At 31.1% G+C, this 20,788-nt stretch overlaps 1 protein-coding gene across 22 annotated transcripts in view; it reads right to left on the bottom strand.

Annotated features, from left to right (window-relative positions):
• BOLL (boule homolog, RNA binding protein) overlaps positions 1-20,788 on the bottom strand; it is a 199,027-nt gene that overhangs the window by 59,036 nt on the left and 119,203 nt on the right. For all 22 annotated transcript variants that reach the window (XM_031960240.1, XM_031960249.1, XM_031960244.1 and 19 more), the window contains 6 exons: positions 14,888-15,031; positions 12,201-12,292; positions 8,363-8,417; positions 5,705-5,780; positions 2,660-2,787; positions 1,392-1,463 (listed from right to left, as the gene is read on the bottom strand). In XM_031960240.1, coding sequence (XP_031816100.1) covers positions 1,392-1,463; positions 2,660-2,787; positions 5,705-5,780; positions 8,363-8,417; positions 12,201-12,292; positions 14,888-15,031 — 567 coding nt within the window. The remainder of the gene's footprint in view (positions 1-1,391; positions 1,464-2,659; positions 2,788-5,704; positions 5,781-8,362; positions 8,418-12,200; positions 12,293-14,887; positions 15,032-20,788) is intronic.

Raw genomic sequence — 20,788 nt, 5'->3', positions numbered from 1 at the left:
CATACTGAGACGTGAATTGCAAGGAGGAGTTTAAAGTGATGAGAAGAGGGCTGAAGATAAGACTCTTGGAAAATATCCAAATTCAGGGAGTGGGAGGAAGAAAAGGAACCAGGAAAAAAAATAGTCCAGGGAAAAGTAGAACAACATATAAGAAGAAAAGTACAGCAATTGGGGGCAAACAATCATAGACATCTTAATAACTGCTGATAATGATAAGGACAACAATAACAACAAATATCACCTTTTATGTGCTAGGTATTGTGCTAAGTGTTTTATAAATATTATGTCATTTGAGTTCTCCAGCAAAGTTGAGAAGTAGGTGCTATTATTATCTCCATCTTACAGAGGAAGAAATTGAACGAAAGAGATGTTAATTTAACAAGCTTAGGTTGACATATTATTCAGAATGTCAACCTCTGGATTAGAATAAAAGTAGGTTAAACTATGTTCAGCCTATTGTTGAGAAGGCAAAGTGCACATAATACATTTTAGAAAGATTTTCTATAACATATGGTCAAAAGAAAAAAAAATGACAAATTTTAAAAAACGAATCAGGCACTACTCTGATTCTCAACTAAGAAATGCTGATGAAAACCGTTAGCTATCTATCTACTCTGTTCTCTGTCCTACAACCATGCCATTGAAGAACAGTTTCAAGTTTGCTCTTTAAAGTAGCAAAGGAAAATTCTAAATAGTGACAATCTGGAGGATTTGTCAGTAAGCAAAGTCAAAAATTGTTTTTTTTTTTAAATATCTGATTTTAGAAGATTTTCAGCATTATTAATGTGACGTTATTTCTGGAACCCCAAATTTTTTCCCAAAGTAACACATCTCTATTTTTAAAATGAAAAATGTCTTGATAAAGGAATTCAATTTATAGGTAACTTTTTAGGATATATTCTGTAATAATAATATCAGCAACTCATGTGGCAAATTTTAAAGTGCTTATACTTTTATAACCATTTTATAAGAAGTATTATTATTCCTCTTTTATAGGCAAGGAAACTGATATTCAGAGAAAATAAGTTAATTTGGCTTGGCTAGTTATACAGACAGTGTATGTCAAAAGTGGTTTTCAAATCCACATGATTAGTACGCAAGAATCACTAAAAAGATGTCTTAGCTTTAATTTTTACATTTTAAACTAATAACAGGGGAAAAAATAACCTTCTGTTTCCTGATTTGTACTATCACACTCTCTCAAAAAGGAAGACTTTAGTCTAAGATCTGAGTAATATAAAGAAATAAAAAACTGATAGCAATCTGATATATTCTGTGGAAGTTTGAGCTGTTTTTTCTCAGAATGATTCAAAAGAACAACAAAACCAAAATCAAGACTCAAAGTACAAAATACTATTTTAGCAGTAACATAATCCTCTATTAATTTTTACCTGATAATGATATGCGGGTTGCTGATAAACAGGTTGAGCTACCATCACAGGGGAACTAGATATAGATCGTGACTAATAAGAAAAGAAAAAAAAAAAAAGATAAAATTTAAGAAAAAACATTCCAAAATGGAATATGAGAGAAATGTCCCAACTAATTCCAGTCAATTTTTGCCTTACTAGAAAATCACTGAATTTCAGCCTTCAAAAGGACTTCAGAAGCCATAGAGTCCAACTCCTTCCTGAAAAATCAATCATATTACCAGATACCTGCTGACAATCATCCAGTCTTTGAAAAATTCTAATGAGAGGGAACCAGCAACCTTCCAAGGAAAACCATTCCTTTTGATACATGTGGCTGTGGTTCTTTACAGAAAAGTTGTTCCTCATCTCTTTTTTAAGAAGTTCTATTCAAAAGTATATCTTATTCACTTAAAATATATTTTGAATAGTACTTAATATGATGCTATTTCAAAAGAAGCACCCATGACATATTAAAACAATACTACATCCAATTAAGAGTTTAAATCATTATTATATATGATGAAAATGCAATATTAATATCAGACTTAGAGGGTATGAAAGCTATTCCTGATCCTCTGCTATAAGTTCTTTCTTCTTAATATAAGATAAATGTCTATTAAATTGAATGAAAAGTACCAGGTGGCACTATACTAGGGACTGGATGTACAAAAATGAAAAAAGATCGACCATCCTTGCCCTCTCTGAGCCTGTGATCTAATTGGGGGATAAGACATACATTAATTCTGATACAAGTCAGACGATGATAAGAGAGGTCAAACAGTATGAAATTAAAGATCCAGGAAGGAAGGATGACTTTCACTTGAGGGATAGGATCAATGACAATTTTATAGATAAGGTAGCACCCCAAGCTTGATCATAAAGTTAGAAAAATGCTTCCAATAGAGGCAAATATGTTGTGCATGTGTTTGAAAGGAACAGAGATTGGGTTATTCCAGACTTGGGAAATAGTGTGAACATATAAGTAAAAAAGAAAACAGTGAATAGTATAGCATATAGAGTACATGGAGGAAATAACATGAAATAAAACTGAAATGGTAGACTTCTGTCCTAAGCTTAGAAGTGCTGCTCCCTCACCCCCTTCCACTTCCTTATATAGACACTAGGCAACTACTACTGTGATTTAAGCAGGGGAGTGATTTTCAAATAAAGATGATCTAAAGTTGTTCTATTTTCAACAAACATTTGAACATATTGAGAACAAACTTTCCTGAACTTAAACCACTTACAGGCCAAGGTGGTGGGACAGAAGCTACTTCAGGAGTATGAAAATATGCAACACCGTTATGGTAGGTGTAAGGATAGCCAGTTGAAGTAGTCAGGTACATTGTTCCAGCTGCTGGCATTATACTAGAACCTAAGGCAGATAGTATTATATTGTTATTATATATTCAATAAATTTATATATATGTAAACATACATGTAATATGTACACACATTGATATATACCTACATTAACATCAAAATTATTACGTTTTATTCAACAAAATAATAACTTTTGGATATCATGTTAGATTTAATTATAGACCCTTAAAAAAAAACAACAACTTTGCTTAGACCTTAAGGTGATATCATGGCCCAATTTTTGTAAACTGAAATTCACTACTTAGGGCCGTTAGACAAATAACTTTACTTGCCCCAAGAGAAAGAAAAAAGATTCCAAATCAATGTTTGAAAAATCACACTAAAAATTAGCTCTTTTAGCTTTACTGAGATTATGCATGGCTAAGTTATCTAACTTCCCTAAAATTTCTATTAACAGATAAAGCATTTAAGAATTTTTCACTCTACTTGCATGTGTCTTCAGGATTTCATTATGTTTAAAATAAATCCCACAATACCCGGACATGTAAATACATCCAAGACGACCAGAATAGCAGTGGGCCCTCAAAACTAGCCCAACAGGCCCACCAGTGACTGTTGTCCTGGAAGCTTCCTCAGAATGGAACTCCTTGACAACTGATTTTTTATGTCTAGAGTGGCTAAGCAGACTCCAAAACTAATACAGAACATAAAATTCAACCAACCATGAATGCTAAATCTAGAAGGCACCTAACAATTCATCAGTGTTTTTTACTGTGATCAGGGATTGGGTGATAAGAAATTATGTAATTTCACATCTTAAAAAAAGTTCAAAGAAAAAGTCTTTTTCTGTGATGAATTAAAAAAGTATATTTAAAAAGTTCTTGTTCTGTGATAAATAAAAATAATCTTACAACACAATTCTAGTGTTTTCTTCAAGTTGTTGGTTTATAATCAGATTGAATCCTAAGCATAAAAATTAGAGTGGAAAAGTGAATTAGGACCAAAAAAAAAAAAAAAAAATGTCCTTTGTTCTGATCCCATCAGGACACTAGGGAAGGCCTAGTATTGGAGATATCATGTTAATATATTTTGATCTAGATGTCATTTGTTCACAAAACCAGAAGCCTACTTCCCCATCACAGTGAATTGCAACAGCAGAAAAGAAGAGAACTCAAGTTCAGAAGACGTTAATAGGAAAGGAAAATCAAAAAATGCTAATCAGAGTGTATTTATATGGTTGTCATAAAATTTTTAATCCAGAAAAATGATAAAAGTTATTATTTATGCTTCAGTAAGTCTAATATTAGGTTTCATCTTGAAATTACTTTACATAGTATTTTACACACTTTACATACATACATACAATTACATTGTAAATTACATTTACAGTGGAAATGGTGACAACCTTGAGGGCATATGTTATATATCTATACTTATTATAATGCTTAAGGAATAATGTTATCTGTGTCTCTCATCTAAGAGATATTCAAATAATTGATTTCAGTTCAATTAAGTAAAAAAGTAACTTTTCTACCCAACTTGCTTCACCAAAGCTTACAGAATTTTTTTTTGGTGGAGAAGGTGACGGGGGTCGGGGGGATAAGAGAGGAAAGAAGAAGTCCCTTAATATCATCTAGTTCCTATTCCTATTATCAGGTGAAAGGTGATCATACTATACATAGCATTTTTGTGTTATTTGTTTTATAATTAAACTGCAACAAGTGATTACTTTCTGGGCAAAATTAGCATTTTGTCAAATATCACATGATCCTGTAATGTGTTAAAGACTAGCTAAAGAGTGTGGAAATATGTTAAACATGATTGTACATACATAACTTATATCAGCATGCTGTCTTGGGGAGGAGAGAAGAGGGAGAAAAATTTGGAACTCAAAATCTTACAAAAACGTATGCTGAAAATTATCTTTACATGTAATTGGGGAAAAAATACAAGTACCAAAAAAAAAAAAAAAAGACTAGCTAATAGAGCTGATTATCAGTAAAATTAACAAATCATAAACTAAAAATGGAATGGTATAAACAATCTAATTTTTTCTCAATTGATTAGCAAACTATGATTATATCATAGTAATCCTCCATTAATAGGTAATAAGTTAAAACACTTCAATCTTTTACTTTATGTAATGTTTTTCATTTCATCTGGAGATACCATAACAAATCATGTGGATATTATACAGGATAAAGGTATTTGTGAAAAGGTCAAATTTTAATGATAAAGAAATATTTCAAAAAGTTAAAAGTAACACGATGTCACCATCGTGTGAAAGTGTCACCAAAGTTTGAGGTTGGTCAGTAAATATTTACTTTCCCCCTTGCATATGTCTTCAGGATTTCATTATGTTTAAAATAAATAAATAAAATGCATAAAGCATCATCATAAAAAAATACTATCTACTAGAATGAACAGGCAGTTAGGAAATACTGATTCTAATCCTAGCTATGCCAACAACTAACTATATGGCAATGAATAAATTTAGTTTCTCTGAACCTTAGTTTTGATAATAGTAAAATGAAGAGATTAGATTAGAAATCTGGCTTTAAGATCCTGTCCTACCAATTATGTAATTTTCATGAATAACTTAGGCAAATTTATGAAGCTTTAGGAACTGTTTCATATGTTACAGTATTTTAACCTTTGGTATTTTGATAAAGGGTGCAGCAGGGCTTTAAAATATATAAAATATTATAAAATTTATTTTCTTTGTAAACATCTGATTATAAAGTTTATTACATGCTCAAGCATTATTTTCATTACATCTTATTATGAACTGTTACCCACAGAAAAATTCCAATGTTATAAATGGGAAAAAAAATGTTCACTTAAAATTTGCAGTTAGATGAATTTTTATAAAATGAAAACTATCTGTCATTTTAACAAAATGCAAGAGAATATTCTATTTTTAAAATACCAGTGTCAATAAAGTGAAAAAAATATATAACAATACATACGAGGAATCCCTACTTGTTGTTTTCTTATTGCTGGGCCGATATTCAGTTTCTTATCTTTATAATTAAGTTTCTCTGCCTAAAATAAATGGAAAAAGAGCACTTCAATTTCCCCTTCTTTTGCCAGTTATCTATAAAACTAATAAAAACTTTAGTTTTGATATCCTTTATAAGCTATGTGAAATCTTCCTGAATACTAAAAATGTGTTTTTTAAGTCCCTCATAATCAAGTACATGAAACCTTTTACTTGTGAAGTATTAAGAAGCCAAACACATGCAAGACTGATAAAAAAAAAGAACAAAATTCTTCAAAACATGACAGAACATTATGTCTATTATTAACACCTTGAAAAAATGTAATAAAAACTCAGTCAAAAATGGAATTATTTCTTAGAATTAAAGTTGTTTGGTTTTCTTCTTTCCTTAAATATAAGATTGCTGGGAATTAAATTTCTTATGGGACCTTTTATAGCTTGCCATATAATAATCTCCACTACTTATAATTATGCCAAATGCTAATCTAAAAAAAAGATTGTGCTCCAACTCATACAATTTAAGTAATTATGTCATTCTTCTTATTTAATAGTATAGAAGATTCTGGAACAATACAATCAAAATCAGAAGTAATAAACAAAATTCCATAAACTAAAGATTTTTTTTTTTTTTAACTGAGCCATTCTGAAATGATTCTGATCTTCAGGAATGCTTATAAGGGCAAAAAGATTTTTTTTGTGTGTGTGCTGATTGATAACAGTGCTTAAGATTTTAAGATAAATCATGCATTTACTTAAACAAAGTTAAAACATTGGATTATAATTACAAAATCCCTCTAAGTCTTTTAAAGAATAATGTCAGCAGTAGGGTCTTGGTCAGGGGCAGCAGAACACACAAGCTAATCAATAGTGAGGAATCATTCAATTTTAGGATCCTATGCTTGTTCTACTCTGTAGGAATTAAATATATCAATACTAAAAAAGACATTAAGACCCCAAATTATTTTTCTGTTAATCTAAATTAAGGGAAAAATTATCTATGAAGAATTGTTAAAAACTCATATGAACTAAATTATTTGGAGGTCTTCAAAATATAAAATTGTTATTTAATTGGAATGTCTTGTTCCAATTTTTTTTTGTAAATGGAAAAATTACTATTAGAAGATGAGAACACTTTTTACTTAGAATACATTATAATATTAATTATACTGAACTATATTAAAATTAGTGCTTTACAGTCTTTTATCAATTCATGGAAATCCAAAAATGAGATCAAATGAAAAAGTACATGACCAAACAAGGTAAAAAGAGCCATTGAAGGTAAAATGGACAATTTTGATCACACAATATTATAAAATTCTTACAAATAAAACCAGTGCAGCTAAAATTATACCTTAAAAAAATCACCGCAGCAACTTAAGTTTCTCTAAAGTTTTATTTCTGAAGAGTAAGAGCCACTCCCCCAAATGCTAAATGATCAACTATGAAGAGGCAGTTTTCAGAAGAAATCCAAATTATCAATTAGCCATATGAAAAAAATGCTCTAAATTACTAATAATTGAAGAAATGCAAATTATAACAATTCAGAGGTTTCACCTTAGATTGGCAAAGGTGACAAAAATGGAAAATGACAAATGTTGGAGCTGTGGGAAAACAGGTACAATAATGCATTGCTGGTGAAGTATGAACTAATTCAGCTAATAATAAAAATAATAATTTTAATAATGATAACAGTAATAATAACTAGCAGTTATATAGTAGTTTAAGGTATGCAAAGTGCTGTGCACGTTATTTCATTTTATTCTCATGGCAACTTATTTACTATTATTAGTCCCATCCCCTTATTTATAGATAAGGAAATTAAGTCTCAGAGAAGTTAGGTGACTGTCCAGGGTCACATAGCTACTAAGAATCTGAGGTGGAATCTGAACTCATCTTCTTGACTAAAAAATCCAGCACTCCATCTACTTAGACACTAGTTGCCTAATTTATTAAACACATACAGCAGGATCACCACTATTAGCTATGTACCCCAAAGAAATCATATGTATAAAATACATATCTATAGCTCTTTTTTTATGTCAAAAAATTAGAAATTGAGGGGATGTCCACCAATTGCAGGATGTCTGAATAAATGATAGTATATGAATGTGATGATGTTTGTGCTATAACAAATGGGTGATGAGAAGGTTCCGGAGACAACAAAACCACCATACTTATTAATATGAAGTAAGCAGAAACAGGAGGAAAATTTGTACATAAAAATGATATGGAAAAACAAACAGCTTTCAAAAAACTCTAGATCCCTGACCAATGCAATGGTCAACCAAAATTCCAGAGGATGCTGATGAAATATGCTACCTATCTCCTGACAGAGAGGTGACAGACTCCAAGTGTATGCTAAGACATCTATGTTTTTTTTTTTTGGGGGGGGAGAGACATGGCCAAAGCAGAAACTTGTTTTATTTGGCTTTATAGATCTGTTATAAAGATTTTGTCTTATAGATTGCCATATAATAAAGATTTTGTTTTTATTCCTTTTCCAATGGGGGGAGGTGAAAGGGAAAGAAGATAGATTTTCAATTAAGTGAAAAATAAATTTCAAAATAAAATTAAACAAATGTATAATTATATTATAAAATATATTACATAGATAGATATGCCTTACCTCTTGCAAAATTTTTTGCGCATCTTCTTGTGTTTCAAAAGTGATGAAACCATACCTAAACAAAATACATTAATTATTATCTTTTCTGGCAAATTTAAAGGTCAATTTTTTTTAAAGCATAGGTTGTCACTATAAAATAAGGATTGGCATGATTTTAAAAAACCCAACCCAAAACCACTTCATCATGCTGAGGAAAAAAATTGCATCAATTATTGACAGCTTAATAATTTGATACCTTCGTATTGTTCTTATTGAACTATGGGTTAAAGTGATGGGTCCTTCAAAGACTTTGAGATATTATCAATGTGAGTTGGGAATATTAGGATAGTCTTACAGACTTTCTTGTATATAAATTGCTATTTGTTGATTTGTTGGTTTTTGTGTCCAAGAATATAAGCTCCCTTTAAAATTGATGTAAAAACTATTCTACTATTTACACATCATGTCAACATAGATTACTGTGACACTACAGTAGATTACTATTCTTTATCCTATTTAGGGGTTTGTTTAAAGGTAATTTGGGGCAGCTAGAGGGTACAGTGTATAGAATGCTGGGCTTGGAGTCAGGAAGACTTCCTGAGTTCAAATCTGGTCAGATACTTAATAGCTATGTAAATCTGGGCAAGTCACTTAACCTTTTTTTGCGTCAGTTTTCTCATCTATAAAATGAGCTAGAGAAGGAAATGGTAAACCACTTCAGTATCTTTGCTAAGAAAATCCAAAAGAGGGTCACGAAAAACTGGATACAACTGAAAATGACTTAACCACAACAACTTACCCAAATATGTATTCAAAGCAGCAATCTTACGTCTTTAACATTTTTTATTTTAAAAAATTGAAATACATCACTTTTATATTGATAATAAGTGAACACAGTTGGGAAATTAAGTAGGGAAGTATAATGTGCTTTCCCTGGAAACTACTAATTAAGCATAAATCAAATAAAAAATTTTTGTTTACTTGTAGTACATAATTCTCATTTTAATTACAGTTCTTCAAAAATATGAATCATGTAAAGCTATTTCAAGACACTTAAGAGCAGCATAGTGGCTAAAATGTGTCTTGGTGTCAGGAAGATCTAGTTTCAAGTTCTGCCTGTAATCTATGTTGGTTGTTGCCTTAGGCAATTTGCTTAGCAACTACAAATTTCTGAGAAGGTGCCAATCTGCATTGGCAGAATTTCCTCATGTTGGAGGAATTATAAGTCTAATCACAATCTAATGGGAAGGGGGGAGGAAGATGGCCTGGAAGAACAGAATTGAAAATTAGAAAAAGGTATAGTGTGCAAATAGATAAGAGTGTGAAGAAGTGAGGAGATTGTGATCAGTGAATTCAATTTCACATTACTTACTAGATCTTGAGAGAGATTGTTGGAGGTGATAAACAGATAAAGTCAATGATATTAACTATAGTGAGAAACCATGTAATTTAGTTATTTAAATTCAAATAAAAATTTAAAAACTTATTAATCATGTTCTATGCATAAGCTACAATGCTAAGGACTGGCAAAAAAAGATATACAATCCTGGTCAAGAAACCAGCATGCTGAAAGGAGATATGGCAAGTACTTGAATTAAGCATAATATAAGGTAAAATATGATAGATGCAGGGAAAAAATCTAGGAGAATTTGACAAGGGAGAAGTAATTTTCAGCCAGTAAGAGGAGTAGGGAAAGAATGACATTTGTACTAAACCTTGAAAGAATAGAAGGATCTGAATAGCAAAGATGAAGGAGAAATGGGACTGTCTGAATGCACTGAGTTCTGGGAAAAACCAGCAGTTCAGTTTGGCTGAAACAGCTGAAACCCAATTTATGAAGAAGAATAGGAAAAGTTATTAGAAAGGTAAACTGAGGCCTGAATACTTTGTTAAAATAATAAGCCTGTATTTTATTATATAAATAATAAGGACTCACTTAAGCCTTTTGAGTAGGGAAGTAATAGTCAGATGTATGGACTAAAGATTATTTTTGCAAATTTGTGAAGGAGAGAGTAAAATTAAAGAGATCAGTTAGAAAGCTTTATTATATGAGAGTCTAATGAAGTAGAAAGAATACTGGATTTGAAAAGGACCTGGGTTTGAATGTGTGACATAGACAGTAACATGTCTTTCCTCAGTTAAATATTTCCTATTTATCCTGTATATAGCTTGCTTTGTATATATTTGTTTGCATGTTTTCTTCCCTCATTAGATTGTAAGATTCTTGAATGAAAGGACTGTCTTTTGCCTTTTTTTGTACCTCCAGTGCTTAGAATAGTACCTAGCAAATAGTAAGTTTAATGTTTATTGATTAATAGGGTAGGTAACTGATAGGTCAGTGGTGCCATCAACAGAAATCAATAGAAAAAAAGAGTATCATATACCAACTACTAATATCATTATGGGAGAATGAATAACCAGTGTGTAAATGACAATCCTAAATTCTTTCTAGTCAGTTAGTGGCACAATGGATGAAACACTGGGTTTTAGTCAGGAAACTGAGTTCAAATCTAGCCTCGAACATTTATTATCTGTGTGCCATTGTGATTTAACCCTGTTTGCTTCAGCACCCTCATCTGTAAAATTAGCTGAAAAGGTACTAACTAACAAGTCAGGTATCTTTGCCAAGAAAACCCTTCATCAGGTCACAAAGAGTTGGACGTGACTGAAAAACAACTGAACAACACAAGTTTTTGCTACTCATATATATATATATCTTGACATGCTAGTCATCTATCTTTAATTATGCTGCTTTTTCTTCCTTATTCGTTTTCTACCTTATTGTTTGTCAATTGAAATTCTACCTTTTAAGGTCTACCAGAAGATCCACTTTCCTTTATAAAAGCTTTCTGAAATATCCCGACTTTTATTTCCCTTTCTCTAAATTCTCTAAATTTACAGTCATTCTTTTGAACTTGACTGCATATGCAATAAATTATATTTTTTCCCAATTGCATGGCATACAATTAGATATAAACAAGATATACAGTCTGTTTCAAAACTATTAGTGCAATTTTAAGTTTAATAAACCTATTAACTTTTGGGATACCCTGTATGTCTTGACTACTAAAATTGTAGGCTTCTTAAGAACAGAGACAACGTATATATATTTCACACAGTCTAGTACTTAACTGTTGTCTCCTAATAATCACATAATGGCAAGAGTTTTTAAACTTTGATCACTAAATCCTGACAAATTAGCATAAAATGCATTTAATACTAAAATTATTCTGAGCAGTTTTTACTATTTTCTAAATTACCTTGAGGCATTGTAAAAAAAAATTTAAATTTCTTCTGAGTCAAAGTATCTTATTGCCTTAGAGCAATTCTTATGAAGACCAGATGTTATTTTGCCTCACATGCATGGAGGTGTGAATTATATAAAATTCTGGTTCATAAAAGATTGGAATGCAGGTAACTTAACAGAGGATCAAGTAGATTCACTTAATCATCATGAATGCTTAAAAATTAAGATAAGTCACCTCTTAAAGATATCAGCAACATAACAAAACTTTGATAGGAAGACAAGATTAAATATGACAATGCAGAATAATTCTTATCTATGGAAATTTCATTATTTCACCTACATACCTTATACTCCAGACACTATCTCTTACTCCTACTTGGTTACTCTAGGCCTAAAGCATCCTTTAGTCCTCTTGCCCTAATTTTGGGACAGCTTTTTTGATAAAGAATATTAATGTCCTAATATACTTCTAGGTTAATGAGAGGGAAGGTATTTTGGTACCAATATAGAAGAATAAGACATTATATATTTTAATTTTAGCTCTAAATATTAGAATAGAATAAGAATTTAGTTTTAATTTTTAGAATATGTACTAATTACAACCATACTAACCCTTTTGACACTCCAGCTCTGTCATTTACAATCTTCACTTCTTTCACAGACCCATACTGGGCAAAAAATTTCCTTAAGTCATTTTCATTAGTCTAATAGGAGTAAAAGCAAATGAACAAAAAAAAGTGAAAATCTTTTCAAGTAAAAAAAAATTAACAGAACAGTTTCATGACTATTTTGGATACATTTTAAATGATACAATTCCCATTTCTGCTATATAAACAGTAGATGAAATTATTTGGAGAAAAACATTTGAGCAAAAGGCAAATGTTTATAAAATTAAGCTGTCATTTTTAATCTGTACAGATTTTAGTTTGGCCAGATTAGAAAATCACTAGTTAATAAAACCAATTATTTATTTAAACTGATTAAAATATACTTTGATAGGAAGGTGAGATACTGAATTATTAAATACTATTAAAGTGTGGGAGAGGTAGGGTTTGCATTGGGTCCTCTTGACACCAAAATTATGTTGCTTTTTACTTTCTTCCAATGAAGTAGATATTTATTAAGCTTCTATGTACAAAAGCACAAGGTAACCTCTAGTGGTAGAAATGAAGACAGACATAATTCCTTTGCCCAGAAAGAATAAAGGAGTAAGGCACAAAATGTAAATATTGTAGCACTTTGGTTATTTCGTATGTACTTATAATCTAATATTGTTATATAGGCATGCCTGACTTATCTCTCCTACTAAGCAAGAAGCTCCTTTAGAAGAGAGACTATAAAAAATTTTATGCTAGTATTACTCGTGTGTCTAACAGCCTGAAAACAGTAGGCACTTAATAAGTGATTGTTGAATAGTTTCTGGACTTATCTCTAAATGAAAACAATCAGTGCAGTTTTCCCCAGAATAGGTACTAGAATTGTTGGTTTTTCTCTTAGAGGGTTTACCTCCTTTCTGTTGTCTTTGTTGTCTTGCAACATTAACTAATTGTTCATTCACTCATGAAGGTTTTTAAGTCAGTGAAGTAATAATATTTAATTTACAGACTATATCCAATTCAATCCTAAAGCTTAAAGCTAAATAGTACTCTTACTGGCTTCATAAATTTTTGGACTTGGATTCAACAGAATTAAACAGAATTATATTTGATAGAAGACAAGCTTCTTGAGGGCAGGGATTTATTCATTTTTGTCTTCGTATTCCTAGTGCTTACCTGGTATAGTACCTAGTATACTGGACGACTTAATAGACACTGACTATTTAGTATTTTTAATTTTCCTCCTTTAATAAAGAATAGTTGTGGAAAGCTACTAGAAACCTTTATAATTAAATCAGTATTCATTTATAGTTGAGCAATATAATTAATTCTGGAATTCAGAACAAAAATTTGGGATCTCTGTAAACCTCTGCCGATTAAGTTGTTTTTTCATGTATTTCCTATAAATCAAAACAGGCTACTTTACCTCAGAATAATTCTAATAAAGTGAATCCATTGCAATTTAATTTTTAAAAATAAAAATAAATTTAGCAAAACACTTTTCATGTATAAGCATTGATTCCTTTCCTTTTATTCCAGTTCAAAATGTTTTTATAATGTATGGAACAGGGTTCTATTTCCTTAATAAATAAAATGAAAATTTGAATACTCAAAAGTTAGTGGCAGGACAATTTTTGAAGTTATTGTTCTACTACTATCTTCAGTGCCTAGTTGTTGTTTTTAGTTTGATTCTACTATTTGATTCATAACTACTAATGGCATTCATTACATACAAAGCATCATGTTAGCTGCTGAGGAAACTAACCTTGCATACTATTGTTAAAACCTTAAAGATTATTTTAATCTCCCCTTTGATTTCAGTCAGAAAGCAGTAGAACAAAGCTAATTTAGAATAAAGAAAATAAACTAAACAATATTCTCTGGCAAGCTGTGGTACAGTATGAAAAAAAGGGTAAACTTAAAAATCAATAGACTTGAGTTCCAATCTTGCCTCTGTCACTTGTGTGACCTTGAGGAAAGCACTTAACTTTCAGCTTCCTTATTTATAAAATGAAGGAGAGAGGCAGGCTAAATCAAATGTCAAGGTCCAATTCCAAGTCTAAATTTATGATCCTATGATTTACTTTAATAAGCATGCAGTTCTATTTATCAAATTTGAAGCATGAAGTGAACATGTAGAAGATATTTATTAGATAAAGGAGAGAGAGAAAAATTTTAAGTTTCTAAAAAAAGGACATTTAAAAGAACCTATGTCATTGCTGCTGTCCACTTTTTGCCTTGCTAAAACCCAAATTAGCCTCAGAAAATGGCCATATAAGGGTAGAGAGTTCACTTGGATCTTTCCATAGATGCTACATCAAAGATATCTGGATAACTTTATGACAACTCTTCACTGCAAATATAAAAGGTATAGACAAGACTATAACAGATTCTGAAAGTTCATACTATGTTGAAATATTTCTAACTGTATCAATAATTCACCATATCCCTCAATATGTTTTTATATTCTGGTAAATTCTCTATTTTTTTCTTTGCAAACTGGAGGTGATGGTATTTGTCCTGTCTCCCTCATAGGATTATTAAGATCATTAAATGAAATGATAAGACATAATAGGATTAACAAATTTGACTTATAAATATCATTGCTGTAGGAAAAAAAAATCACAAAGTGCCAAACAAAAGTTCTAAGATTAAAAAACAAACAAAAGTCAAACCACTACAAAAAACTTATTTTTTAAATACCTTAAAGTCAATCCCTCCCACGAAGATACGATTAGGAATCACGGTTCCAAATCTTGGGGCGCTTGTTGGGTTATTCAAAGGCACAGGTGACACAGGATTGGGGGATGGAGATAAAGAATCTGTTTGTGTCTGATTTGTGGTTTGCTGTAAGATAAAAAATACTTTTAGGATTCACTTTTAATATTTTTTATGATATCCTACACAATGTAAAGATAAGCATTTTACAAAGATGAGATAATGGCATGACAGAAAAAAAATCCAACCTTAAGATTTCATTATGTTTTCTTTTATGTAGCTTTATAGAAGTAATCCCTATTGTAATAAATATAGGGAGAGCCTAACTCAGATGAGCTTACAGTATCAAAAATATTAACATCTTTTTTTGAGGGGGAGAAATAGAAAAAATCAGGGAAAGTATGTGTACAAATTGTCAGGTGAGAATAGAATGAAAAATCAAAGAGAGAATAAAGCAATTTTTTACTGAGCTTAAAATGCCCCCACAAGTTAATAAAGTAACTTCATGACACAAATAACTCTAACTATAGTTAAAACAAAAAAGTGTGCACTAGCCAAACTACAGGTAGGATTTGAGAAATAAAGTTGTATAACTATGTCTTAACAAATAATATTGTAGTCTTGAAATTGTCACACCAAGGACCTATTTTCAGAAAAACATTTACATATGTACATAGCTTTATCTGAGACAAAAGGTTATTATTTAAATAACTTACAGAATAAAAGTCCAAATAGAAGCATAATTCAAGAACCTGCTGTTTTTTTCTACTTTTGACTTTTCTATATTTATATTTATCAGTCTAATAATTTCTGCCCTGTAAGTTAAATGAATGATTCCAAAACCATGTTTTATAGAATCCTGACATCCCAAGAAAATACAAAGGGTTTATTAGAAAATTTTAATACAAGCTCCAATTAATTACTATTATACTAAACAATATTTAACCTCCTTCTGGAGAAGGAGCACTGCTTAGACAAGAGCCAACTAATTTGGTATTAATTAGGAATGGTGGTGGGGAGAGACAGGAAGATTATGCTGGACAGGAACAGAAAAGATATTACTTGCTAATTTGATCAGTGGCAGGTGACAGTGGCTCCTCAGAGGGATGAAACTCTAAGGATAGGGAACATATGGCCCGAGAGATCATAAAATCATTTGCTTAGGCAACCACAGGCAAAGATGATTTGAAAGCTAGATCCAATAACCTCCTACTGCTGCTTGAGTTTTGTAAGTTAATCATTTTGTAAGGCTCATAAATGATGTTGTATCTAAATAGCCCTTGAGAAAAAAAAGGTTCCCCACTCCTGAAAGTTATCAATATGGAAATCCTACCTCAATACCACAGATGAGAATTTCTGTGAGGTTTCCTTCTACTGCTATTTTAGTATGACTCTTGTTAACTTTATATTCCTGCTGAATAAAATGTTACTCTATCAATATGTCAAAAACAAAAGTCTTCTGAAGCTCAATTAATTTTTTCTGATTAGAAAAATAGTATTATAGAAATGATTCAGTTTTACTTATTTATTCATTCATTCATTCTTATGGATAAAGAAAAGGAATTTGCCTTTTCTTGGGAGGTAAGTGAAAAGTTTGCTGCACTTCCATTGTAGCGTACTTTTAGGACTGCTATTTGTTCCTATTATGCTTATGCTACAGATAAGTATCTAAGTCAGTCATGTAAATCCCAACATCTAGTATAGAAAAACGAACAAAAACATATAAGGGAGGAGGGAAAGGTGGATTTTTCCTTCCTTCTGTGATTAAGATATAGAAAGGAAAAAAATAACTTACACAAGTATTTAAGTCAAGTAAAGTATATATGTTAGAGTTCCTTAGCTAATTATATAAGATTTAAAACAACATATTCATGAATACAGCATTAAAAATTTGTAAATAAATCACAGTAAGGTCACAAATAATACTAGAATGAAATCTCTGAATTACCTATTATGTGTTTACTGTGTACTAAGGTTGCAAATACAAAGAATGAAACAACTTTTCTCAAAGACTTTATGTTGTAATGGGAGAAACAAGCACAAATACACACAATTTTAATGTTATAGGTAGGGTATGAAGAAATTACTCTATAGATTATTTAGAAATACTAAAGATATTTCATTCAAACACAATCATCAATACATTACCCATTAATAGAAATGAAGGAGTACTGCTGAGTTTCTCAAACTGAAATTGTATTATCAGAATTGTCAACAGTATATATAGAGAGATAACAGATCTCATTTAATGTCACTTAGAGTTTGTTTGTAAATTCAAGCCCTTCTTTCTAAAATATATTCGGTCAAAAGGATAAACATAAAGAATTGTTTAGAGTTAGACCAGTCTAGAAAAATGAGTATCAAATATCCTGGAGATCATTTTAAGGATTTGGAAAGAGGAATCTGAGATAAGAAAATTTCAGATGATGGATAAGCATTTTTAAAAGAATTCAATAATCCCTAAAAGGCAACCTGGATGGAAATCATGCCCAACTAAACATATCTTCTTTTCCTTACAGTTTACATGCTAACTTACAACTCTTAAAAACTTTCATGACCTTATTAAATAAAAATAAAATTGACCTCAATTCTTTGCAACTTCCTTCTACTTTTGCAGCAAGTGGTATAGTGTTGGGAGGGAAGGCAGAGAAGGGTGGAGTTGCTTTCATTATGTGCCCAGGGGCCACAAAAAAACATTTCAAAAGGTACTTGATCACCACTTAAAATAGGACAAACAAAACCAAAATTACTATCATGAGGAAAACAGTTTAATTACTATTACATAAGTTGCATGGGATAAGTAGGTAAGGCAAGCATACTAAGACCCTCCAAACTTACTCAACTTCAACTTTGATATTCATTTACTTTATGTGAAGATGGGCATGGAGGAAAATTGAGGGAAAGTATGCCCTAGATTTCAGAAATACACAATTCAAAGACTTGTAGAGTTCTCAGAAGCATCGAGTTCCTCCCATAAATTTAATACTCAAAAGATTTTGGGCCAACAATCACTGAATGTCCCCAAATTGAAAATGACTCTCTTAAAAGAATTAAATGACTAATTGTTTATGGAGTCATATCAGAACTTGCTTTTCCAGGCAGTCTGACTCATTAAATTAAAAATCAAAATCAATGTTATAAGGACAAAAGACATAGATAAGAAAATAGTATGCACAATGCAATAATTTCAACCCGATCTATTCAAATACTAACGCCTCAAAAATGGATAATGGAAAGAGCCAATTATGTTGATCTCGATTATCATCTTCTGATATAAAAATTTAACTATTATAAGTAAAAAGATCACAATATGGAGATTAAAAGTTAAAAAAAAAACAACCTTAACCAACAAATAACAACTCTAGGAGAGCTAGGAGCAACACTAGTTAAGAATGTAAATACATTTATAATAACAAAGTGATTGTAGATACTTAGAAATACTGTCTCATAAAACAGAACAAGGCAATATAAATATGTCTAAATAGAACTTGGCTTAACTAAGCCATTATCAATCCAAGATGAAATTGATAAGACAACAAACCAATGAAAAACTGAACAAATGTATCTGCAGTCTATAAATTATTTTTACCATCAATGACAACAGAACCACATTTGGATTCTAATACCATATTCCCAAATATGTTTGAAATGCTACTTAAGAAAAAATTAAATCAGGAAAAAGAGTACTTGGACTAAAATTATCAAAGAAATATATGCTAGAAATAAAGCAATCTTAAAATCATTGAAGGATAACTCTATAAGGTATTTCAACGAGGGTGATTCAAGAGAAATGGCAAAAATCAAGGGTAATTTTAATATCCAAAAAGACACCTGAGAAGATATTAATAGCTACTAACCAATATGTCACTTTCTCATTTTTAGGAAAAAAATTATTTTATGCTATACATATCTAAGATAGCTGGTGAAATGAGTCTGGGCAGGTTTTTGGCAAGCAGCAGATTGGATATTTACAGTCACATAATTAAAGCGAGATTATAAGGGTTTTTATAATTCTTTTTATTTCCACCACATTGCACAGCTCTTAATAGGCACTTTGTAAGTGCCTGCTGCCAGACTAAAAGGTGCCAAGAACCAAAAAATTTTATTTTGTCAATTACCCCTTTTCTCCTCTTATTCCAAATCCTAACCCATTTCATTATGTAGAGCAAAACACTGTGGTAATGGTTTTCCTCAAACAAGGAGTCTTTTAAAGCTTATTAGGCTCACGATGTTAAGAGGAAGAATAAGGGTGGACTTGGTGGTGCAATAAATAGAACACTGGCCCTGGAGTCAAGAGGACAGTTCAAATATAATCTTCAGATATTTACAAGTTGTTTGACCTCAGCAGGCAAGTCACTTAACCCTAACTGCCTATATATATATATATATATATATTTTTTTTTTTTTTAAAGAAAGAATGTATGCTTGCTAATAGGGTTCACCATTATCATGGATGTGGTCTTGTGCAAGTCGATTGATTCTATAAAAGGCAAAGTGGTATAGAGGTACTGTTTTGCAGATAATATTATGCCAATTGCTACAGATAGAATGATATTGATTTCAGAGTATTAGTCTCCCAAGTCATACTGATTGATAACAATAGTGTTTTAGTCTTAAGCATTAAATTTCATTTGATTCTCATGTCAACTCTGTATTAGGCATGGAAGTACTACCTTGCTTTGCATATCAGGAAACTGACTCAGAAGAATAAAATGAGCACATGGCTAGTAAATGGTAGTATAAGGACTGAAATAAAAAAGATTAAATTTCAGTAGTAGTTAAAAGTTCTGAATTTAAGATAAAAATCCCCCCAAATCAATTGCAGAATGTAAAGTAACACGACACAAATGATTTAATGAGAAAAAAACCCCCCAAGAACTTTAGGGCTTACTTAACTTTCAGTTGAATATGAGTTTTTAAAAAGGGACAAATATGCTACTCACACAAATGAAATCTTAGGCTACAAATAGAAAAGTATAGTGGCCATACCAAAGGAGGTTAGTAATCTTAACAACAGTCTACTACAGATACTGATGTTGCCTGATCACTGTATTCTGTCTGGTTCTGGGTACCACACTTTAATAACAAACTATAGTGCCTAACAAACTATTATGCCCAAGATAATGAGAAATCTTGAAAGAATGTTACATAAGGAATTATTGGGGCAATTGTAAAGTTTTATTCTGAAAGAGACCCAACTTGGAAATACAGATGTGTGTGGATAGCTATTTTTAAATATTTGAAGAAAATTTACTATGGAAAACAGCAGATTCATTTTAAATTAATTTACAGAGCTCAAGGAGGGCCAACAAGAAGAAGTAATTAGGGAGGCTGGTCTGGGTTCAAGTTCCTAACAGTGAGAGGTGGCCAGTAACCAAAGAGTAGTAAATAGTATATTGTTGTTGGACATGTTTAAAACAGACGCTGGATATGGTTTATTAAGACCATTATAGATAGTATTCTTACTGTTAGAAAAGATTAATTGTATTACTTTTTTTCTAGATTACTTCTAAAGTACCTTCTAAGATTTAAATGTGATGTCAAAATCTCAAAATACTTTGGCAATAACTATTTCACAGAAAATTTTTTGAAAGAACAAGGAAATTCAACTTTCATTAAGACATTCAAAGAAATTCAGCAGATTGTTTTAGTTACTTTCAAGAATTAGACCAATTTGAAGGAAATTCATAAACTAAATCATGAAAAAACAGAATATCTATCTCCAAATTTTTTGTTTAGTTGTTTTCAGTCATGTCCGACACTCTGTGATACCATTGGAGTTTTCTTAGCAAAGATACTGGAGTAGTTTGCTATTTTTTTCTCCAAGTCATTTTTCAGATGAGGAAAGTGAGGCAAACAGGGTTAAGTGACTTGCCCTGGGTCACA

This window comes from Sarcophilus harrisii, chromosome 3 (assembly GCF_902635505.1).
Source record: "Sarcophilus harrisii chromosome 3, mSarHar1.11, whole genome shotgun sequence".
NCBI lineage: Eukaryota > Metazoa > Chordata > Mammalia > Dasyuromorphia > Dasyuridae > Sarcophilus > Sarcophilus harrisii.
This window is presented reverse-complemented; position numbering and strand designations above follow the sequence as displayed.